At 38.7% G+C, this 24,668-nt stretch overlaps 2 protein-coding genes across 4 annotated transcripts; one reads left to right on the top strand and one right to left on the bottom strand.

The window, feature by feature from the left end:
- Positions 1–4,853: 4,853 nt before the first annotated feature.
- Positions 4,854–24,648, bottom strand: LOC145464162 (uncharacterized). Of its 3 annotated transcripts, none has more exons than XM_081447969.1 (21): positions 24,412–24,648; positions 23,339–23,443; positions 22,993–23,035; positions 20,460–20,535; positions 17,062–17,106; positions 16,901–16,953; positions 16,057–16,130; positions 15,931–15,977; positions 15,373–15,463; positions 15,062–15,150; positions 14,395–14,458; positions 14,190–14,287; positions 12,996–13,290; positions 12,018–12,376; positions 11,314–11,379; positions 10,578–10,746; positions 9,464–10,184; positions 8,231–8,448; positions 7,780–7,893; positions 7,137–7,237; positions 4,854–6,859 (listed from the first exon to the last, which is right to left on the bottom strand). In XM_081447969.1, the coding sequence occupies exons 1-20, from the start codon at positions 24,550–24,552 to the stop codon at positions 7,139–7,141; spliced, it is 2,967 nt and encodes a 988-aa protein (XP_081304095.1). In that variant the 5' UTR covers positions 24,553–24,648; the 3' UTR covers positions 4,854–6,859; positions 7,137–7,138. The 3 variants fall into 3 exon arrangements, with proteins under 3 accessions (XP_081304095.1, XP_081304096.1, XP_081304097.1); XM_081447970.1 differs by having other exon boundaries at positions 4,854–6,856; XM_081447971.1 differs by having other exon boundaries at positions 9,611–10,184.
- Positions 17,994–20,398, top strand: LOC145464163 (uncharacterized). The gene has a single exon (XM_081447972.1). The coding sequence runs from the start codon at positions 18,074–18,076 to the stop codon at positions 20,144–20,146; it is 2,073 nt and encodes a 690-aa protein (XP_081304098.1). The 5' UTR covers positions 17,994–18,073; the 3' UTR covers positions 20,147–20,398.
- Positions 24,649–24,668: the final 20 nt, after the last annotated feature.

Raw genomic sequence — 24,668 nt, 5'->3', positions numbered from 1 at the left:
CCGTTTGCGCAAATGGAAGCCATGCCGGTTTAGGTGCAGTGAGCTGTTAGAAACGTTATTACGTTACGTCACCTTGATAATCTTTTGATTACGTATTACACTTCAATCGGGCTATTTTCTCTCAAAAAAGACGCGAAACGCCGACATTTCCGAATGGTTTTGTCTCATTTTGCAATGCCGAAGGGCTACCACTCACGGTCTAACTGCCTTGATTGACACACTCTTCCAACTTATTGTTACGTACGAGCTCAGGCAAACTAGGGAGGTCGCGTAACACTCTCTTGGGTTCTTTAAATTTTTTTGTCTTGAACTGGAGGAAACGATATTAGTAATTACTGATTGGTACTTTTATTAGTCACTCCATTGACCAGTTACAGTGATAGATGTAAAAAGCTATATAGGTTATAGATAAATGAATAAATAGAAATCTTTGCAAAGCACAACTCTTAAAAGTAGCCTTAATTTTGCTAATGTATTTAAAGCTATTAGAGTTTGGCGGAGTTCATTCCACAGCAGAATTACAGCTCTATATACAAAGGAACGCTGGCCGGAAGCTGAATAGCGGCACCTCCAACCTATTTCTATGTCTCGTCTAGCATTGCAAGAGTGAACATCGGCTTTATAACTTGAAACCCGGTCACCACATTATTTTGAATATTATTGATACGCGCTAACAAACATTTTTAGCATTGTCAAAGCATAGAGGTATGACCATTTGACCATTTTAAATTGCCAGTTGTCCTTAACAGTCAAATAGCGATACTTAATTGCTTTGACAGTACTAAATTTTTTATCAACGAGTTTCAATACTTACCCTCATTTTTTTCTGTCCCATTTTCGCGCTGCTCCCCAACTGACCGAAAGCCTGGAACAGGCTACCCTGACTGAGGTTTCGGAAAAATTCGCATCTTCGGTAACATTGCGATTATCCAAGTTTCATGTACGTACACAAAATTTTCTAGGAGTGGAATCAAATATTATGCGTCAAAACACTTTTTCTTTTGTCCCGGTTTACAAATTTTTCTCGCGTTCCAGCCATCAAACAAACTTTTCTCAGAAACCCAAGTGTGCCACACATTTTCTGTTGGACAATGTTTTGGATGTTGAAAATCACATTGATCGAGTACCGTAGTCTTCTGAAGTCAAATTTGAATGACTTTCTCATTTTTAGAACAAAATCTTCACAACAAATAGCGTCATTCTTTAAAAACAACTATGGGATTTACATTGATGTACATCGTGATTCTCAGAAAAAACAATGAAGGAAATGAATAAATTCATTAAGGAGAATTGACCTTTTCAGGCGCTGATAGAGCTATAAAATTTTAGACTACTTTTTCCATGGTGGTACACGTACACTTTTTTCTTGAACCCGTTTCTATCTTACCTGTAAATCGAGTATTTTACTGTTTTCTTGTCTGTTGTGCTTTTCATCTATTACTATCTTGTTCCCAGACTGTCAGGTTCCATTTTGTTGTTCCGAGCTGAATCCAACTTGAGATGGACATCTGAAATAAATTATATAAATTAATAAAAATGTTTTGTTGGCGTTGAAATTAATATATTCGCGCTGATATTAATATGTTCCGCATGTTGAGGTGACAGTGGAGAATGCACGTAGAACCAACACGCTAAGAACTGCGAGTAAATAATGCAGCGAAACTGACAGTTCTTTGAAAAGAATTCGCTTTCAGAGAAATAAAACTGAAACTTCTCTAGGTAAGAAAATGTGCGGAAAAAGAGAATTCTAGCAAATATAGACTGGCAAAAGATAGAAATCTGACTCTGGATGCAGAGTATTAGAGAAAGACTCAACGCCAACAACTAACGTTATTTACGTTACTGCCCTGGAAAAAAGTGCTTATTCTCTGTAATGTAACGTCATTGTGCAAAATGAACTCATCGGCTTCCGTTGCTATTAGAACGGTTTTTAGAACGATAGAATATTACACTTAAATGACGTCACAAGAAAACTCTGTTTCTGCTCTGATTCTCAGATTTGATAGGAAACATTGATTTGTTTTATATATTTGAATTTTTCAACCGCTGTATTTTTAATAGCTTTTGGAAAAGTCAGAATCCATGGCTAATAATTTTCCACTGGCGGACAAGGTGATCTCAGCCTGTGATGTTTGTGTAATATAAAAACTCGTGTTTCGTCCCAATTGGAATACGATAATTAACAAATAAAGAACACACTATTGACGATGTCACAAGCAAATTTGAGCACTTAGCTGCTGGACGCAAAATAATGCTGAAGTTTTCGGAAATGGTCCTGAACATGTGAGTTTTTTTTCAATTTATTATTGATTTTAATTATGATAATCCGGAAGAAAACAGCTAGCAGAATCCATTTCAAGCTAACGATTCTGGCCATGTAATTTTGTGTTTTGAAAATATATATATTAGAACATGTTAATTAGTGGATAGAAAGCGTCATACGCATCGCGCGCGTCACACGCGTTGCACGCGTCACACGCGTCTTCGGGCTGTCCCTTCCAGATTTAGAACTGATGAACGTGTAATTAGAAATGGCGGCGTTGAACGAGTGAACAATTTTTAACTTTTTTGGAAAGACTGATCCACTGTAAGCTCTCGTTGTTAATGGTGCTTAATCTCTCTTTATTATTGAAATACAAAATTCAGCTTTCTTTGCAATTAGAACGCGCTAATTAATATAGTGATGTCACAAGCAAAATTCGGAGTCCCTTTCTGGATTGAAAATAACGCTAGCATTTCTCAATTAGGATTTTAACCAAGCAAATTTTCAGCAAATTTTCATTATTTTCACGTGAAAATCAACGATAACGTGCTGACAAAACATGTTAACGAGGAAATTTAAGAAAGTTTAAATGTCATTCATCTCAAGTTTTGTCACGTGCACGAGCGGACTGCACGTGCATGCCGGACAAAACCAATGCAATGACAATGAATTTGGTCAAGGTCTTTCAAGGTCATATCGTTTGCCACAGGTTCAGGACAAAATTCTGCTCAGAAAAAAAACATTGTTTTCTCGTCTCGACGAGAATTGAACCTGGCGGATTGATCAAATTAGCTCTGTCTTGAAACGACAACTTAGAAGCCTGGCAGTAAAAAAAACAAAAAAACAAAACAAATTTACTGCCCCTTTCAATAACATGCGGACTTTAGAATTCAAAGCTCAACCATCAAAAGTTCGGCGGCTCCTCCCAGCTTCCGACTATTGCCGAGCACTGTTTCGTTGTCTGAACTGTGCTCAACGATTTGATTGCCGCGCGCTCGGCAGTAGTCGGAAGCTGGGAGGAGTCGCCGAACTACCCCGCAAAAATTAAAGTCAAGTAATCTTAGCTAAGTTAAGTGACGGCTTCTCGAGACGTCTTTGGTGGGAAAAATTCTAAGAAAAGTAATTGGTCCTTACCTATTTATTGACGCTCTTCTTCAAGTCAGTGAAATTCCATCTGAAGTTCCGGCCCGGTAATCAAACCACAACAGCTCTGTAAATAGAGATCATTTTAAGTTTTAGTAGCCAGCGTCGCCATAGTCTGCAGGAGTAGCCTATACATCTGTTATTTAGTTGTGCAAGTTGAACAACTCGCATGCTACGAACTGAAGTTGGTTGAATTGTTAACCAAGTCAAAAAATTAGCAAAAATTTATCATTAAAATTAAGATGGTCCGACCTCTCGTTTACCTTGCAAATGTTAACCACACGATACACGTGATTCCTTTTTCAAACAATTGGTTAATGCGCTTACCAGCATTCTCTCACTTTCCTTTCATGCAAGAACTAAGAGGGCTCGAAACATGTCAAAAAGTTGAAGAAACCCGGTGCTGTCGACTATCTCGTTCAATTCCTCGACAACGAACGAAAACATGGCCTCACCCTCAACTGCTCGCACAAGTATCCCTTATTCTTCTGAATTAAAAACGAATGTTAATTATAAATGTTAATAATTTTGTTGTCCAAGCCTATTGGTTACGGCATCGTGCAATGCTCAATGCACGAAGGAACGCATTATTGTACGTGGTAACCCAAGGAAACGTGTTCGTGTTTCCTTTTAAAGTCGCAGGCTTTTCGATGTTTTTTTTTTCATTTTCACATTAAAACGAAGAAAAACGCTGATAGAAAACGCTGATCATTTTTGAAAATAGCCTGCAGAACAGGCGGATTAGCGGGGCAGAGAGCGAAATGTGATACACGAGCGCGAGGCGCGAGTGGTCGCTCCGCGCTCGTGTATCGCGTTTCGCTCTCTGCCTGTTCTGCAGGCTATTTTGAAAATAGAGTGTTATCGCTTTGGTGCGGACGCCGATACACGCGAACGCATCAAAATGTAAGAAAGATCAAAATACGGCAGATTACGCGAGCTTGAAAATTTTTTGTACTTTTCGGTAAAGAAAACTGACAGTTGAAAAGGGCACCTAAACTAAGGACTGTCTCTGACAGTGGTTTTTCTCACCTTGTCATTAGTTTGCCCTTGTTCCCTGCAGTACTGTTGCGTTGCGTTAGCTGAAAAAGGCCATAACAAGAGTCTTAACTCATCAGCAGGGCGTGCAACAACCAAATTCCTCAACTTATCAGAAGGGCGTCCCCAACTTAGAAAAGAAAACCCGGACGTCTCTGGGTAACGGCAAATACCCTTATGAACACAGTGAAACAAACAGGTCAATCAAAATAGGCTTTGATGAATTTATTTAACGAAGAATGATCAATTTTTCAATTTTTCCAACTAATAAGCTATTCAAGGTTAACGAGAGAATTGGTATGGTTATCTCCAAATGTTTTTTTTGTTTCTTTTTTAGTAACAAGGGCTTTAAGGGGTTGGTAATCAAGAGAGTAAATAGCCCAACATTCGTGGAAGGAACATGAAACATTGCAACGATTCATATACGTTTATTAAAAACCAACAAACTTACAGCACGATAAACGATGATTTATGATGTGTACAACTTGCTCGGCTTCAATAAAGTCGTTGTCACGGCTTAGCTAACACTATAAATAAGATTAATCTAATAATAAAAGGCATGATTTAAACTCAGTAGAACCAAAAGTAACCGGAGATCAAGTGTTCTTTCTTTTCAACGGCAGCGAAAAAACAAAAAACAAAAAAAACAAAAAAAAAAGCCTAATCCCAAATTAAACAAAAAGTTCCCTACCCAGAAAGCGACAAGAGGCGATTTGAAGTTCTTCGTCAAGTCGCGTTAGTTTGTTCGATACAACGAACTCTAAACAACTCTAACTTAAGATCTAATAACTTTATTGCCTTTCAACATAACCAAACAACGATCCCCAAGTTTTGGAAGGGACTACACTACACAATATGATCGCTTTCTCATTAAATCGCTTATTTCATCGCTTTTTCTATTAAGATACGCTTTGCAGGTCTGAGAGACATGAATGTCGGAAAATTAAGATAAAATTGAAAACACTATTTTGATTAAAACCCAACGTATATGTTGGCAAACTAAAACCAGTTGGGCTTAGCAAAAACTTCGTCTCCTTAGCAACAAGGTGACAATTCAAAAACTAGGATGTTCCACAAAAAGACGTGATTCGACCCAATACATCAAATGACTTCTTCGTTCAAGAAAATTACTTACCAATAGGCCATATCCGAGTTACCTTGTGCCTCTGTTTTAAAACGAGTACTCGTACAAAACCTTTCATACGAAGATGAGTTTACATGTAAATGAACCTGTAGGCGGAACTCATTTTCACACGAATGGTTTCGCGCGAAGACTCGTTTCAACACTGAAGCAAAAGACAACTCCGAAAAGGCCTATTAGGTTACTTTACTGAAATTATCACAGAAACTAGCAGAAACACGCTTAAAGTAAGTTGAGGATATTCTCTGAGCCCTGATGCTCAAACGTTGTTTAAGCTGATAGGGACCGCTGGTCAGGAGGAACGCAAGTACCGGGCGTGACAATGGATTGGGGTTAAATCTGAAAATAGTCTGAAGTTTCCAAGACATCGACTAAATGTGATTTATGCTTCATTTTGAACTGCAGATAGTCAAAAACTGTCACTTAAAAGCAGGGAAAACGCATACGAAAAAAAGTAGGTCTTTGACCCTAGTTAGATACTGGTAAAAAGATGAAGAGATCCAAGCGAACAACAATTCAGAGATCCTGTCCTCTCATAGGTCGATAACAATTTTACATAGCGTTTGGCCACAAGAGAGACTTGTTTCAAGTGGTTAAGCAGTTGCTTTGCAAGCAAAATTCCCAAGGGGAGCCCCTAATAAAGTGAAGTTTGCCAGCCAGAGGTTTATTCACGTGAACGAGGTTAGATCTTCAAAGAGAACCCTCCTTGCCTTCCATTTCATTAGGTCTGTTTAGTTTTAAGATCTAGTAGAGAACTTTAGATACTGTAGTACTTTGATGTCCAACTACCAAAGACAGTCCACGTCCTCATTTCAAACTGCTGACTTACAATTTTCGATACCCTCACAAGTTCGTCGACTTGTTTTCTTTTAATTTAAAAACTAAGTTGCAACGTACGTTCGTTAAATGGCATATGTCTAGTATTCATCGACTTCAAACTATTCTAAATTATACATTTACAATATTATAATTCACTAAGCGTGCTAAGCTATTCTTTCCCATGAAGTTTGTTCGCTCCGAAAAAGGAAGCATCTTAACGATTTAACATTTAAACTTACTTTGAATGTGATGATTAAAATAAACATTTCTAACTAGTTACTTGCTTAAACAATATTTGCTTGTCTGCATCTCCAACAACTCCAACACCACATTTTCTAAACCCGCAACCTTTACAATGTTTCCTTTGCATAGTGCTTTATCTAGCTAGTGAATCTTTAGGGACGCCACTTTTTCGGTTTGGCCAGCTGCATTGAAGAAGGGTCCGTCCGTCTTAACTACTGCCGAGAGAGAAGTAAAGTTTCAGTGTGGTAAAAACTATGATCAAAAGGAAATTTCTCCCAAGAATATCGATATAGTTTCAAGCATGCACGTTATGAGACTTATGAGAGTACAGAGACTGATCACCGAGGAGAGAACCAATCGCTACAAGACTTAGAGATCTAAATAACCGATCACGACTCAGGGGGTAGAACATTAAGCAAGCAACAAGCGCGGGAAAAGTCAAATGACCAATCACTGAATACAGAAAATGCAAAATACGACCTTGACATCTACCTTTATGCTGTGCTTTCTTCATCTGTCCTGGTAATAACCACCTCGGTGATCTTTGCATTAGGATTTTCTTCCTTGGCTCGTTGGATGGCCTCCATAATCGCCTAAACAGTACAATCATATATTAATTACTATTGGTGAAGACCACTGCACCTTGCCCCAGCCGGATAAGCCATTGACGTCTTCATGTTTCTCCGTGAGAGAAAACCAAAACATAACAGAAATAATTTAACTCGGAGAGTTACCAAATCCCCGATTCCAGTTCTTAACTTACAAGCACTTCGACAATTAGAATACCTCTTGCTGCTTAGCAACACCTCTGGCAAAAAATGCTTATGGGCTCAGTTCAATCTGACTTAAAAGATTTTCGTGGAACTGTATTAAAGGAGCTTCGTCACGGTTTGCGCATTTTGAAAAGTTTAGCCTAAATTCTTCACGTTTGTCGCTTGCAATCCGTGTTAATCTTCTCCATCCTTAACCATCCTTGTTTCTCTATGGTTTATTACTATCTCTTTGGTGTTTTTCTATCTTTGTAAATTATTATTTTCATGTTTCCTTCCATTTAAAGGTAATTTTGTATGTGGCCAAAATAACTCAAAATACCGTGACTGAACTCCTTTTAAGTTCTCTCAGCCGGTTCACTTACTGCATCAGTTTCTGGGTCACCAGTTTTGATAATGTTTCCGTCATCATCAACAACCCTCATTGTCTCGGTTATTGTTTTAGTTTGCTTCACTTCTTGTACCTTGGTTGTGTACGTCTACGGTAGAAAAAAAAAGCACATTAAAAACAACTTCAGTTCCAACGCACGGGACAAAAATATTCACTAACTGATTTCTACCATTTTGCAAGGAGGTTTGGGGTCAAATGATTCTTAAAGGGAATTACACCACCAGGGCTGTGCTCTTGAGGCACTTGGGTGCCACAGGAAACTAACTTTAGCCTTTGGACGACTGGAAAAACTTATTTTTTTCGTATCAGTTTAAGTACTGGGCACCCATGGTTAGGAACCTTTGGGCTCCTTGTAATTCTTCTCACAGCCTTGCACCACACTTCAAAGCATTTCTACCACAGCAGAATTCACTGAATTCACTTACAGTGGTCACCACTTCACTGCTGCCAATCTCTCCAGCATGTTTAGCAATGATGTCCTTCAATTCCTCGGCAGTCAGCTGATTGCCGTCACCTTCAATAGTGATGGTCTTCTGGATAATCTCTGTCGGCATGGTGGTCTGACGGATGGTCTCGGTCCTGCTGGGTTCTCCACCACCCATCATGATGGTGCGGGTGATGACTGTGCCGCCATCTTGGGTTCCTGTGACCCAACAAACCAACGCATGTCACCAAGCAAGAACGCAATGACTTCATTCACAAAGGCCCGGTAATACGGTCAACATTTTCCTTCAGCTTGTCTCGCAACATTGTTGCATTGCAAGTTGACACACATTGTTGTGCGTATTACCACGTTTGTGACTACCTCGTTTGCAACAATGTTGCGAGACAAGTTGAAGAAAAATGTTGCCGGTATTACCGAACCTTAAAGCAAAATGACAACGATTTACGCAAGTCACGCACAACTGGAGGATACCATGGTACGCAAAAGACGGGTGGATGGCGAAGTACAGATAGGACATTATTTTTGGTCTGATACAAGTAATAATAATAGTAATAACAATAGTGATAATGATGATGATAATGATAATGATGATGATGACGATGACGATGCTGATAATAATAACAGCATTTATTTATACACGGTGTGTAAGAGCAGCTGCTGAGCTGATGTGGCTGTATCTATGGAAAAAAATGCTACTTACATCAAAGATAATAAAATAATAAAATAACAAAAATTATCTACAATGTAAAATATTTGACGCTAAAGAGCTAAAAATAAAAGAAAAAGTCGTACACTAGAAGAAACTACTCGTTCTCCTTGGTCTGTCAAGCCGACACAAAGAGAAAGTCAAAGAAGAAAAAGATTTTGTGCGGTCAGTAGAAAGAGGTTGGGGAGAAAAAACTTCTTGGCCCTTCTCCAATCAGATATTACATTATTCAGCAATAGGGTGATCTTCCTAGGTTCACTACTGTGCAATGTGGTGCGAATCCGTTTTCAAATCCCTGAGTTTCCTGCCAAATACAAGACCCAAAGAGTGTGACAGAATTGCCATCCCGATGACAGCCTGCAAAAAACTTTCATGCTTTTACATTCAAATTACCATTTCAAATTTCTGAACTGTGTATTAGGCCTCAGGGATTGAAAAAACATGAACCAAGTACATGTACGCCAGACAGTATGTTAATTTGTACACAAATTAAAATTTTTTACTAACCACTCAAAGGTGGACTTATGGGAGGTCCATTTTGGTCATACACAACTCTCTGTGTGGTGACGCTGGGCACATTGTAATGTCTTGCATGAGGTGAGTAAGGCTCGGGTGAACTAGCCGGTGTAGAGTCATTATAGCGATATGGGGTACCTTGTTTATATGCTGCATCTCCACCTGGGCTTCCTCCATACGACAACACATGGGTCTCCACCTCAGGAGCCCTGTTCTGCCGATACACGGTCGGTTCTCTTTCACTGTCAATGATCATGGTTCTGGTGGTGATCTCAGGCGGTGCACTCTCCAGGTCATTTCTCACCGATTGTCGTTCAATGATTCCTTCGTTTCTCCTTATGTTCTCCCTGACGAAGCCACCCTCGCCCTGCTCATGCTGTAAGTTGAGGTCATCTTTAAGTGACCTCTTGATCTCACTCTGGCCGGGCTCAGCTCTTAGAGTGTCACTGGTTGCAGATCCAGGTGAATAGTACCTGACCAGCTCATCCCTATTCACAAGAGGTACTTTGCCTTGTCGGCCACCTCTGTCTTTCTCATTGTTATCCAGCAGATCATCCGCGCTACGTCTCCTGTCCTCTTCGGACGTTACGTTGCTCTCATAGCCTTTTCGCCCGCCACGATTAGGTAAGGTGGAGCTTGTGTATGTGCGGGTGTATGACACATTATCCTTTCTTCCACCTCCCCATGTGTTTGTCCTAGAAACGTCAGTACCCTACCGAACAAAAATGAGAGTCATTACTTTTAATTTTACTGTCAATGGTCTTTCCTAAGAGGTTCCGTCTGTCGTGGATGTGTGATGTAAATAAGTGCCTGACTTAGTGTCTGACAGTAACCAACTACGCCAATGCACCTCCATACACTAATGGAAATCAGAGCACGTAAACTGCATAGCTAGCGTTCCCCTCCGAAGAGCTTTATCCGCATTCTGGCGGCGCACAAATGGGACCGAGAGAATAAAAATCAAGGAAGCAGGGGGTTCATGGGGCAAGCAAGGGATTTTTTTTTGTCTTGCTCTAATTTGTGCATGGAAAACGCGGAAAAAGCTCTTAGTACCAGAATGCTTACTACGCAGGCTACAGAGCATGAGACATATTTTTAGTCTTACCATCTCGTCCTCTGGCATCTTCAGGACTCGTCCTTTGTAGGTATCAGTGTCAGCGACCCTCGTCTCTGCTCTCTTAATTGTATCAAAACCAGACGTTGGTGTGGCAACGCCCATGCTAACAAACTCTGGCTCTTCGGTCGTTTTGGTCTTTTCCGTGGTGAATTTTGCCCTAGAACAGACAGCATTCTCAATCAGCACTTAGAATAAATATAACAAGATGGGGAACTGCAGTGGAATCGTATTGATTTAGCCACCGCAAATGACCCTACAAAGTCTTTGCTGTCAAAGAGGCTCTGAAGATGTGAATGAATGACCTCACACTATGGTACACGTAGCAAAACGTGGCCAAAATAATCAGGTGGCGGCCTGCAAATACAGGCAGGATTTTGGCAGCGTGAACCAACAAGCGAAAATCAACTTGTCTTTGCATGTTTTACAGGACACAGCTGCATCAATGTAATTTTAGAAACAGATATCCTTGGCTTGTACCGTGTCCATCGGTATATCCTATAAGAGAAATCTCAGACTAAAGAGAAAATATTCCACAATATTTGAAGAATTATCCCTACTCCAACTCAGTTACTGTATCTCATTTAGAGGTCAAAATGAGAAACAGCTGCAGATGAAAAGCCAAAGGACGTGAAGTTAAATAAGCGAGGCTTGAATGTTTAGCATACATGCATTAAGTGCCACCTTCGAGACTTCAACAGTAACATCTTCGCATCTTGATATTTACCTCTCAGCAGTTCCTCCAGGAGCAATGTATGCCATGCCTGCAACTTCTGGCTCTTGTTCCTCAACTCTGAAAACCGAAAAAGATCATTCATCAGGCAAAAAGAAAGTTTAGTTGTGGCTTGTAGCCCAAAGGCAAGTTGATTTTTTTTAAGTCAGTAGTGGACTGAATCCATTGCTTGCCTAACAGGCAAGACGAAATTGTAAGTCACAAGAAATAAGACAGAAAGAACGACCTAATTTTGGGAGCTAATGAGAATGACTAGTATATCATAGCTTCACCTTTCCTGAAGGGCAAGTCTGAAGATTGGTTTTCTTTGCACCCTGGAAGTCTTCCTGCTTCATAATAATGTTTGAGCCACAAAGGCTACAGTCTAAACTATCATGAACATGCTGCGCAATAAGTAGCATGAATGCTGCACTACAATAATCTAAGGTACCAGACAGTTCATTAAAATGGACACAACAAGAACATGGAAAATGTTGAAATTATTGTGTCTGTTATGAGTGGGTTAGTAAGTGCTAGGGCCCTTAAGACCACTGTTTATAATGGCAAGATGTTCTCAATTAAGTGAGTGTCTACTGTGTTAAAACAAAATTCAATGACTTCTGTGATCCAAGTTGGGGGAAGGGGGTTGGGGTTATTGGCAATAGATGATTCCAGTAAAGGTAAACAATCATTTTAGTGATAAAAGCTCCATTTGTTACCTTCTCTTTTCACTGTCAATCCATTCTTGAAGCTTCCTCTCCCTTTCTGCTTCTTTGGCAAGTCGCTCCCTCTCTGCTTCCCTCTCAAGCCGCTCCCTCTCACGTTCAGCCTCTTCTTTCCTCTCTTTCTCACGTCTTCTTGCTTCGTCCTCAACAGCAGTGACTGTAGTTTGTGGATCAGGTCTTTCTGCAGTTCCATATGCATAAAAACTTCTACCTTCTCCAGCGCCAGTGGCTCTGATGACATCTTGACCACCCTCTCCTCTTTCCTTTCCTAATTTCTCTCTCATTTCCCTCTGGTATTGTTCTCTTTCTTCTGGTGTCATGGTAGCCATTGATTCCTCTTCCATTAATGGAGCCTGCAAACAAAAACAATAATTGCACATTAATTAATGAACTTATCCTGACAATGTAGAGAAAATAATTCATGGGCATGCCTGGATATGAGATTTTTCTTCGTGTGTTCAACTTGATATATTACAAGTGAGATATAAATGTAAAGTCGAACACAAGAAGAGAAATTCCATATCTACAAGCAACCATGTATTATTTTGTTTATTACATAAACATACTAATAACAATGTTTTTGATGGTTTTCCGAAGATTTCCAACACTTTCCAAAGATTTTTCAAAAGTCGTCCGAAGGCTAAACAAATGTTTATGAATATTCTCTGAAAATTTCTGAAGATTACTGAAGATTTCTGAAAACACCCAAAGATTGCCGAAGACTTCTGAGGAAGATCCGATGATGTTGCAGTCACACAGCAACAAATTTGAGTACAGTTAAAGAGTCAAACATGATATCAAAAGACGTCATCAATATCTCCACTAGTGAAAATATGGAAAATATGCCACTTGGGTCTCAGATGCAGTTTGGTAAGAACTTTATGAATGCTGTATTTTCCAGTAAAACACTCATGTCTACATAGTAAAGTGTGATATCATATGCTTTAAAGGAGTTTAGAGACCTACATGTACCTGTACTCCCTTCCGAATGTAAAGTGGCATCTTTGACGGCATGTCTCCTTCAGAGAGAGGCCTCTTTTTATGATCATTATCCTTTTCATCCACATAAATCCTAGTTTCAGACAGAGATGGCATTTGGTAACGACGGGACCAGTTAAAACTTGAAACGCGGCTAAACTTGGGCTGATCCTTAATTGGGTGACCATCCTTGTGAAGCTGATATAGGGTGCGGTCACTGTAACGGAACTTTGACCCCATCTTCAGAAGTGAGGTACTGCGACTCGGTGGAGGATCAGAAAAGGTTAGCCTGTAAGAGGAAAGGAGAGTTCATGTTTTTGAGCAATCTTTACTGAGGATTTCGTGTTTTGGGCATCCATACAACATAGACATAGATTTCAAACTTATTAATAATTCATTATGTTGAAACAAAGGAAGTCATGACCGCGGAAGTATTTGGATATCTGATCACATATTAGATTTTCATGATTTTCATGATTTGTTTTCTCCTATTGTTAAGTTGTAGTTTTGACCACATTTCCAAATACCTTGAAGATCATCAAAAATTCTCCACTATGCATCATATTTTCAAAATTGTTTTCATCATTTTTGAAATACATTAAAATATGGTCTTCTGTGCTTGACATACAGTTTTGTATTGTAACCCACTGCCTTACACTGAGCACATTTCCAAACAAACTCGAAGATTGTCAAAAATACTACACTATGTGTCAAAATTTTCAATTCTATTCTGGGCATTTTAGAAATGGTCTTTTGTGCTTGATATATTACTTCCTAAATGCCTAACTCTGTCACACCAAGATTGAAACTTCAAGTAGTTAATATATTATTATGGGTCTAACTTTGCATAACAGCCTAATGTGAGTTCCATTCAAATGAAAGCTGTCAGACATTACTTCCAGGTAGCATTATTTATTACCCTATACCAGGTGTTTCTTAATGTTATTTTATAAATGAAACCACAGAGCAACCATTTAAACAACTGCTAATAAGAAGCACTTCTATGTATGTGTTGCTCAACATCTTTTACTTTTCCAAAGGGAAATTTGAAGCCTTTCTACAATCAAGTCAGAAGCAATGCTTGCTCTGCACAGATATGAAAATATAGGACATATGCATAATATTTAACATGCAGGGTATACAGATCTGAGGCAAGCATTCTGGTGTTAATTCCCTTAGTCATTATACCTGAAGAAAGTATGATGTTCAACGCAGGATTTATACAAGCGTTTAGCTGCCTTCTCACTTGGCATCTTGTAAATTGATGTTGTTGTCAAAGTGTCCAGCTAGTCAGTAACAAGAAATGGGACAACAATTAGAACTGTTAATTCATTAAAGTATTGCATAAAGTATTGTATAAAGGTCTCCTAGCTAAAAAAAATGCTTAAAATACCTCTCCTGGGTGGCTTTTCACAATGAAGTTCCTTTTTCTGTACTTGATATAATCAATCTTTGACCTAATAACAATTTAAAGGAATTTAGAGACAAATTTTTTATTTTCACAATGACACACTTTGGACAAATTGATATAAAATAGAGACCCTGCATATGGATTCTGTAGTTCCAGAAAATATCCATTACTCCCCCACGGAAGGGATTTTTTCTAAGACCCCCCACCCCTCTGGAAATTCCAATTAAACTTGATACATTTCTTTAAATTATTTGGTCTTAGAGAAACCCCACCCCCAAGGAAATTCCAATCCCTTCTGTGGGGGGGAGTATGGATATTTTCTGGTACTACACATTAAACACTTAAAGAGCAGTGTGCACAGTGTTCTACTGGTTACAAAAACAGACAGTCAATGGGTTTGCTCCCCACATCAATATTTCTGTTTAGGCTTACTGGACAAAAGATGTTACTTTCAGACAGCCTCTACCTAGGTCTAGAAAATCGATCCAACAAAATTGCTTGACAAACAACACCCCCTTCCCCCATCACAGCCTGACAAAAACTAGCAGAGTAGCTTGTGACATACCAACTTCCTAGCAGGGAAGGGGAGGGGAGGGGGACAATACTGCTATACACTACATACAGCAGAAGCCTGACCACACGCACTTACCATGGGATTCTTTTCACCACCAGCCTGTCTTTGTAACTGGCCACGCCATCATGTGACACACCAATAAGTATTTCAGTACCATCTTCTTCCTAAATATTGATTGTTAAAAAACTGATATCAACAAACTTTCCACACAAAATCCGTAAATTAAATTAGCCAGTGAGTTCTGGAAGTAGTAATGAGTACCCAGTAAATACTGTCTATTGGTATCTAGTCCTACATGTAACTAGTTATATACATGTACATCAATACTTTGATTAGGCTGATCAAACTTATTCATAAAACAACAAATAATAAAAGCTGTCTTTTACCCTTGCAGGATGGGCATCAACACCAAACATGACAAGTTTAGATGCAGCAATCTTTAGGTACTGTAGGTCAGCCTCTTCTGGGCTGAGACCCCTGGAAATGAACCAAACAAGAGAGTTGACTATTCAGCTGAAAGCTCAATATACTTCACAAAATCCGTTTGCTGATAGTTTGTGGTAAATTGACAAATCCAAAATCAAAACCATTGACAGAAATAAAAAATGACATCAATGTTAGGTTCAAAAAGCACTAAAAAGACCACAAAAAGGGTGCAAAGAAAACCAAATTTTTGGTTTCCTAAAGGGCAAGCTGTAACTACATGAAAAATGTGTTAGCCTGAAAGTCATTCTGTCTAGCCCTCTAAAATTTCAATCTCCTACTGAACTTCTTTAATTTGAATTTCCTAAACTTCCCTTGCCCAAACAAAATGCACTAGCCACTAGCTCTGGGCAATCAGACAAGAATTCCTTTGCATGAAATTATTTAACATATTGATTTTGACAAAAGCTACAAATTCAGACACCAAGAGTGTTTAATTTTAAGAAAGCCTTTTGTCATACCTGTGTTGTTTATGTAGTTCCCTGATTTTGTCCAACAGTTCTTGTGTCTATATAATACCAATGAGAGTCAGTTAGTAAGAAAATGAGCAGTCGTTTTCAATAACAAAATTTGAGCTTATTACTTACCTGGTTTGGTGCAAACACCATTCCATCCAAGTAATCAGTCCCATGCTCACGAGGTTCAAAATCGCCAACATCACCTAAGTTTTGAGCCACCAAAATTAGTAACAGGTTAAGGTAGGTTAAGTCTACATACAACCCAAGAGGCCCATTAGGTCGGAGCTTATCCTAGTCTCTGTAACATGAAGTGACTAGGAATATTTCTATTCCCCACCCCCCACTGGATGGGATGCTAGTCCATCGCAGGGTTACCCCCAGTGCCCATTTATACATCTGGGTGGAAAGAGGCACTGTGAGAGTGAAGTGTCTTGCCCAAGAAAAAAACACAATGTTCCCGGCCAGGTCTTGCACCCAGACTGCTCGATCCAGAGACAAGCACACTAACCTTGAAGCAACCACACCTCCCACTAAAATTATAATTACTTATTTTCTCACATTGTGTTTTCCTTCCTGGCTTGCACAACAAGAAATATATATTAAATAAAATCAATGTAAGTTGTAATTGACCGGTCTGCTCACCCCCCAGTGGTGCTTTTCAGGGCCAAGAGCAACAAAAAGTGAGCAAAATACTACATGTACAAATAAACTCAACATCGTTAAACACCGCAACTGGCAGGAGGCAGACCAGTTGGCTATTTTAGAAAGCATAATCGAGGAGCTGGATTCGGGACCACTGAAAGTACATTAGCCAAACACTTCATTCAAGCCCCATGTACATTTGTGTAGAAACATTATGAGCAGCAATTCTTCTGCCAGATACTGTTGTGCGATATTAAACCTTACAATATGTACAGACCAAAGTTTGGTTATGTGGTATCAAATGATTGCTACATGCCTAACTTTGTCTTACCCTGTACAATGTACGATCCAAGTACCGCTTGGTTGCTAAATGAACATGGTAATCTGAAAATATACATGCACAAAAACATCACTCAACTAGTCATCAGCCATGGTGCTGAAGACCAAACCAAACCAAGCACGCAAAATGATTTAATTATATCAATAAGTTACCTTCCCGAGTTTATGTCATCTCTCAACTGCATACACATCAAATACCTTGGAAGCAAAAATGCAAACAAACAGAGTGTAAGAAGGTTTCAAAATTGCACTGTAGTCAGTTATACAAAACACCATTCTAAACACTCTTATGCTACAGTGAATATTAGTTATGTTAAAGATGATTTCCAGTCTATACTGCACACTGTTTAGGATTGTCTACCTGCTTGTTTTGATTCAAGAAGGCAGTAATGCACATGTAACATTTTGAAGTATTAAATTGAAAGTTTCAGGTTATCCACCACTATGGATGCAAAGCTTTCATGCTTTATTCTTTCTTAAAGGATTTTAAAATTGACATTTGGTTTATCCAACCAAAAAATACAATACTAAACAACAAACAAACAACTTAAATACCCTAGAACAGCAAATAACTACATGTAAATAAATGAAATTATACATCACTCACTAAATACATTAGTTGACTAATTAGCACATATGCTAAGTCCAAGTCCAGACACTTCACCCAGCTGTCTGACCAAGAATTCAACTTAAGATCATTTGAGCAACTGAATTTCAATTACAGTGTTATCTCTAAAAGTAATTCTGCATTCTTTGATCCATTTTGATCGCAGCATTAATAAAAATGTCTATGAAAAGCTCTTCAGTTTACAGCTGTAACAACACCAAGTTCCTTGAAAATATTTCACTTAGTGTTGCTAAGATGCACTTAACCTTGAGAGAGTGTGAACTTTTGCAAATAATTGCCACTTCCTTTCATTTTAACAGGTATCAACAGAATAACCATTTAATGTACCAAATATTCATGCTTTTTAAAACTGAAGTTAAGGTAAACATTATTCTGGAAAAAAGTAGGTTTACTGGGTTACTAAAAGGTAGACAGAATATTAAATAAATATATCAATAAATAAATGTACCTTCAAAAGTAAAGCAAAATGCGACACTGAAGAAGGAACTTAACGGAATCTACGTTGAAATACGCCGGAATTGTTCATCGCTCCAATACATGTGCATCCTGAGAACGATGGTTAACCTCCGCAAAAAGCACTATGAGAAAATGATGAGCGGCCATATCAACAAAATCATGAAGCTGCTAAACAAAGATCACGATGTGGACAAACATATCCAGAACATTTCCTCCTACAAGCTTTCATTCTTCCAGAAGCTTGTTCTGTGTCGAGGTTTGAAGTTTTCCTTGCCGCAACGCATCTCTTCAATGGACATTCAAGCTAGCTTCGAGAAAGCCTTCTGGCAACTGGAGCCTTCATTATCCGACAATAAGAAGGAATTAGCTGCGGCCACCCTTCGATCGATCGCGCTTAACTACATCGAGTGCAAAGCCCCCAAACCACCGAAAGCGCTACAAAGAGCTATTGAGCAACTAAAACGAAGAGATGACATCGTAATCACGAAACCAGATAAAGGTACAGGAGTAGTTGTTATGGATAAGGCAGAATATGTTCGCCTTTTGAGTGAATCTTCCATCAACGATACAGCTAAATTTACCGCCGTAAGTTCGGAGAGACCCAAGACGCGTGGACGACCGCTCAAAAACTACCACCCTTTACTGCAGAAAGAGAAACACCTTGAATCTGTCGTGCGCAAAATTCTCCCAAAACAGATTGCCGACTCAGTTTGCCCGAAAGGATCACGACTCGCCCATCTTTATGGTCTGCCAAAGACTCATAAAGAAAAACTGGCGATGAGGCCCATTCTATCCGCCACAAGTACTTACAACTTCGCCCTCGCGAGATGGCTCGACGATAAACTGAAGCCCCTGTCGATCAACAGCTACACAATATCTGACACATTTTCCTTCGCTGATGAGATTCGCAATCTGAGCCTCAACGAATCTGACATCCTAGTATCTTATGATGTCTCTTCGCTATTTACGAACGTCCCACTACAAGAAACCATCGAGATCCTTGCTGATAGAGCTTTTGTTGACAACTGGTTTAACAAAACACACCATCTAAACATCAGCAAAGCTGATCTAATTGAACTGTTGTCAGTAGCAACAAAGGACCAGCTATTTCAATTTAACGGTCAACTCTACCAACAAATTGATGGAGTAGCGATGGGCTCTCCCTTGGGTCCCCTAATGGCCAATACTTTTCTTTGTTCTATCGAGGAAAAGCTACAAAACGAGAACAAGTTGCCAGACTTCTACAGACGCTACGTGGATGATACACTAGCCACAATGAAAGACATACCAACCGCAGAAGCCTTTCTGAAGACTTTGAACAACTGTCATCCATCCATATCCTTCACCATGGAGATCGCATCTAACGGTAAGCTGCCATTTGTCGGCATTGAAATATGCAAGAAGGGCTGCAAGCTGGTAACAAGTGTTTACCGTAAACCCACAAACACTGGTCTCCTCTTACACCACCAAAGTCATGTCGACAACCGCTATAAAAGATCTTTAGTTAAAACCATGTTAAACCGTGCTTACCGCTTGTCCTCAACATGGGAACTATTCTCAACAGAATGCGAACGCCTTAAACTGATCTTTTCTAACCTCAAGTACTCAGATTCTCTTGTGAACTCCACCATCACCCGTTTCGTTAATTCAGTGATGTCACCAGACACAAGATCGACGCCTCCAACAGAGAATATCTACCGCATTGTCCTGCCTTTTAAAGACCAGAAATCAGCGGACATAGTAAAGAAACATCTCTCGGACTTGAGTAATAAACTTGATCACAAACTACAGCCGGTGTTCAGAAGCCGTAAAATTGGCGATGATCTCAAAGTACAAGAGCCAAAACCACCTTTGATCAATCAACAGTGCGTTGTTTATAACTATATATGTGATCTGTGTGATGCAGAATACGTCGGTTACACTAGCCGTCATCTTTACAAGCGCATTGAGGAACACCGATTTACCGCCATCGGAAAACACCTTCAAAATGAACACCGAGTTGATACAGTTGGTGACCTGACTAACAACTTTAAGATCCTAAAGAAATGTCAGGGAAAGTTCGATTGCTTGATCCACGAAATGTTGTGGATTCGCAAGAAGAAACCGAGCCTTAACACACAGTCAGACTCCATTCGCGCAAAAGTATTTGTTTAGGCTTTGAACAGACACTGAACTCATTACCAGTGTTTGACACCTCATTGGAATGAACATGAACATTGAACAGCTATCTTAATCTTAATTTATTCAATTTCGCACCTCTACCATTGGTATAAATTAATTTACTTTTCGCACAAATATTTTTTTAACTTGAAAATGGTGCCAGGATGACACCGAAACGTCGTTGCTCAGTTTTTTCGCTAATCTTTATCGTTAACTGTATTTCCAAATTTAATCTTATAAGAATTTCACAAGAAAAGCAGCGAGAATATACAATGCATACTTAATTGCAAATGCATTGCTAGCTTACCTGGTAAAGTCAGTTTTAATTTGTGATGGCACAGGCTCATAGAACTTCACAGCAAATCCAAAGTTAGGTTGGACACCTGAAAAAAACGATGTAAAACAGAAGTGCAATATCTGTAGTAACGGTATTTAAAATACATGTTACCATGACATAAGGAGTTGATTCAAAAGAATTTACAAACAAGCATAACTTGCATGCACCCCTAAGGGCTTTTAGAAGAAGACAGTAACATAAGAAAGGTGAAAAATTATACATATCCGGTTGCATTAAAGCAACATTTGTGGCCATCTAAAAAAATATCTAGATGTCTGAAATAAATACAATACCAGTACAGTTGAACGTCTCCCTAAGGATGTCTCTCTAACTCGGACATAAGGACAGCACAAGTCCCAGATAAAACAGAATTCATATTGGTCACCTTTACAATGTATCTCTGTCATATGGACAATGTGATGTGAGCACCCAGGTCTGGCCCTTACATGTGTGTATTTGTCTTGGAAATTAAAGAGGTTTGACTACATGCATGTGCACCTAATGATTTTGCTTGTAAAGCAAAATCCTCTTTTGAATTGTGCAGAAAAACAGTATTACTATTATTCTTAATTTACACAGTCATGCTGTAAACACTATCTTCAAACGTAACCCTGGCAAGGAGAAGAGACACTTAGCTTAAGGGTACTAAAATTTTCTAAAAATAAGTAATGATAAAGGAAATGAATACAATGGCATCCATGTAGCTACAACTTTCTACCTGTGAAGTGAGGTCTTCTCTAAGACTTTGAGAGATTTAAGAATAGTTTTTCAATGCCACTTTCATGAAAGACTGTCAACAGTGACATCCTTCAAAATTTCATGTATGCATTTAAAAGGATCCTGACCACTCACACCTTGATTCTTATTTATAAATGCATTAATATGTTCTAGAAGCCATGATTTCAATGTGATTAATTCAATTGCGATGCAGGACAAAAGCTCATGAGCAATTATCATTGTCAACAGCTGTACAAAATTAAGTTCACGTCCCTTCAATTACAATGAATTTTCTTTTCTTAAATAACATGGATTAAATGGCAAACTCCCTAGCTTTTCTGCACACTGCAATTTTTTTTTTTACATAAACATCTCAACCACATTAATTTTGTGTCTTCTATTCATTTAGAGTATACATGTATGAAATTTGAATCAGTCATAAGAGCAAGTTTTAACGAGTCTCAAACACTGAACAAAAAGATTAAAAAACTCTAAAATTTCTGGCAATTTAGTCAATATATTTCATGGTGTCTCAAGGATGAAAATGGTTGCTACAACATAGGGTATACAAAGAAAACTTGGGGACAAAAATTAGACTATGATGTTGCCACAGATGTATTTTTCAAAACTAAAAAATAAATCCAGAAGCCTCACTAAGAATATCGAATGGCTTTTGTATTCAAAGAGATTTGGATTCAAGATGCCATTAGTTTTCTGTGACCTGATAAGTATACATGTATTCAAGTTTCAAGTTTCAAGTTTCATGACTTTTACATTTTGTGTGAATGACTTGGGGTGAGAGGTCTCAACTGGCATGAAGAGCCAGAATTATTGCTGTGCTGACTAAAGACCACAGTGAAGAACCAGAGTACTCCAATATTGAGAATGAAAAATTTCCCACGTGAACACTTCAGTGAACAAATGTTTTATCACATGGGAAACCTTTGAACATAAGGGTGTCTCCTTCATGACAGGAAATAATGCTATCAAAAATGGAAATTAAATAGTGCTCAGTCATGGAAATGTAACCTTTGTGTATTTAGCTCAGAGTTTGAATATTTATTTTGTTTTAGACCGAGATACAAATAAATAAAACAATAGACTAAACAGACCACTAAACCAAACAAACATGTGTCTGAAATGCTAAGAATCCAATCGCATTTAGATCAAGATAGGGTAGGAAATACTCTGGGTGCTTTTATCTTAACAGGACCAACAGGTTATATTGATGGCATCAATCAAGAAATTATTCAATAATTAGACCTCACATAGAGGAAAACAAATGCTGTCAACCTTGGAGATCTTTATCTGCTCCAGCAGCATGTACCATAAACAAACCCTTCTGCAACTAATAAATCTACCATTCATTCCAGTTATCTTTGTATGCTTGTCTGAATTGAAACTATTATAATCCTCTTTGGTAACTACATGTAACATTAAGATTACTAACACCTTTTTGGAGCCACCCATGAATAAATTATTGTAGTGGAAAATTTGATTTTAGAAAACAGGAGAATCTAAAATTTTTGATCAATCCAAAATATTGTCTACATCTAAAACAAACACAATTTGTTTTAATCTAACAACAGTGGTTCAAGGAGAGGTATATTAAAAGTGCTCATAAATATTCTACAAATCGAGTTCACACCACAAATTTACACAATATAATTCTCCTGGGAAACGTTTGTCTAGAATACTAAAAAACAAATTAACATGACAATAACATTTAGGCGTTAGCCGTAGACGTGGGAAAACAGGAAGTTCTTGGTGTTCAAAACAAATATACCTTTCAGCTGAGTTGTAATTTTCTTCTGGGGATCAAGCCAGAACTGTAGACGAAACAAAATAAGAAAACATATCGCAGTTATCCCGTGCAGAACCCAACAAAAACCTGTTGAAAGTTGTTACATTTAAGATAGTGAATAATATTTTAACCTGCTTGTCACGCAACGAAAGTTATACCACACAATCGCTAAACAAGCTAAAAATCATTTCAATCTTTTCTCCTAATGCTTAACAAAGTTTGATTTCCCGATAGGGGGTTGATTGGTAATGACAAGAAACGGTCATCTGTTCAAAACAGAACTTTCATGAACTAAAGAACATACATGCTATTTCTACCGTCTACGTACCTTTTCTCCATTTTTATCTTCCCACAGAAGACCAAAATACTCTTTCTCTGAGATGTTCAACTGCGTTGTCACCCAGTGCATCAAATCAAGACCTTTGGCACTTTTCTTTGGAAAGCAAACTCGTGTTAACACATATTAAGCTTCTACTTAACATAGACAATGGGGATATGTTATTTAAACGAGCACACCAAAAGTTGGCACAGAACTTCACTTTCTGTACAGTTCGATAGTCTTGATGTAATGACACTAAAACTGCACAATTTCACAAGAATGATCGTCAAAACATAACGCTTAACTGCAGCAAGCAAGTTTTAGTTTACGCCGTTTTGTAACACGACACCCCAACCAAGCAAAGCGTGCACGCTAAAGTAAACATTTTCTTCGCTTGCAGGGTTGAAGTCTGGCCTATCGACACGGATTTTGAGCTACAAGATGGAGATGACGCGAAATAAAAATCCTACATACAGCGCAGTGAAATGACGAAGTAATAATGGAATGAGGAATTATGTACCCGAATTAATACAACAGCGTAGAACAAGGGTAAACGTGAGTTTGATTTTTCTGTGCGCAAATATAATTTCTTAACTATATGCGCCGAAATAAGTTCCCAAAACTATTAGCGCGTCGATTTTATTATTATAACTATACGCCGTTAAGGGAGTCTCTCAATACGGCCACGAAACGTGTTAATTTTCACATAATCGGTAGCGCTCCTAAAACGCTGGCTAAAATAATCGTTTCGAAGGTTAGTTTCCCTTTCCAAAATTGTCCTAGAAAAAAGTAAAATCGTATAGGATTAACATCAATTCTTGGCATTAATGTGTTATGATGTGGAAAAACTGTGGAAAACTTCCAAAACCTCGTTCAAATCATTGCAGGTCGAGCCGCTAGACCAACAAGTGTAAAATGTTTGATGTGCAATGATTCATTGTGAAATTTATAGAATTACATTTCTATGCATGACGGTTTACGATATTACATGGGAAAACCAAAAGGTAACTACTGGTTGAAAACCGATCAAATCAGCTTAAGACTTCTAAGAATCTCAACCGTTGAAAGAAACTTTAACTTACTTGTAACTGATCGGTAGTTAAAACCGTTCCGTCCAAAAGAGTTACTTGGCAGGAAAGGCGATTGCGCGACGGTTTTCTGTTCGCCTGCTGTCTCGGAGAAGCCGCCGGACTTTCTGCATTTTCTCCTGTGGCACCAGCCATCGACTCTTCCTGAAATTCTCTCAACTATGACCCAAAAATACTGTTAATCTATATACCTAAAAGGCAACGAGGCAAACACTAACTTCGAACTCAACGATGGTCGGGGCTATGGATTC

Source organism: Orbicella franksi, chromosome 12, assembly GCF_964199315.1.
Source record: "Orbicella franksi chromosome 12, jaOrbFran1.1, whole genome shotgun sequence".
Taxonomy (NCBI): domain Eukaryota; kingdom Metazoa; phylum Cnidaria; class Anthozoa; order Scleractinia; family Merulinidae; genus Orbicella; species Orbicella franksi.
The sequence above is the reverse complement of the archived record's forward strand: the minus strand, read 5'-3'. Positions and strand labels throughout refer to the sequence as shown.

What these genes read in the sequence shown, in the direction of transcription:
- LOC145464163 (XM_081447972.1), top strand. Translation starts at nt 18,074, where the DNA reads ATGTGCATCCTGAGAACGATGGTTAACCTCCGCAAAAAGCACTATGAG.
- LOC145464162 (XM_081447969.1), bottom strand. Translation starts at nt 24,552, where the DNA reads ATGGCTGGTGCCACAGGAGAAAATGCAGAAAGTCCGGCGGCTTCTCCG. An exon ending in AAGATAAAAATGGAGAAAAG is followed by an intron (nt 23,036 to 23,338) that starts GTACGTAGACGG and finishes TTTCGTCTACAG; the next exon opens with TTCTGGCTTGATCCCCAGAA. An exon ending in GAACTACATAAACAACACAG is followed by an intron (nt 15,464 to 15,930) that starts GTATGACAAAAG and finishes GTTCATTTCCAG; the next exon opens with GGGTCTCAGCCCAGAAGAGG.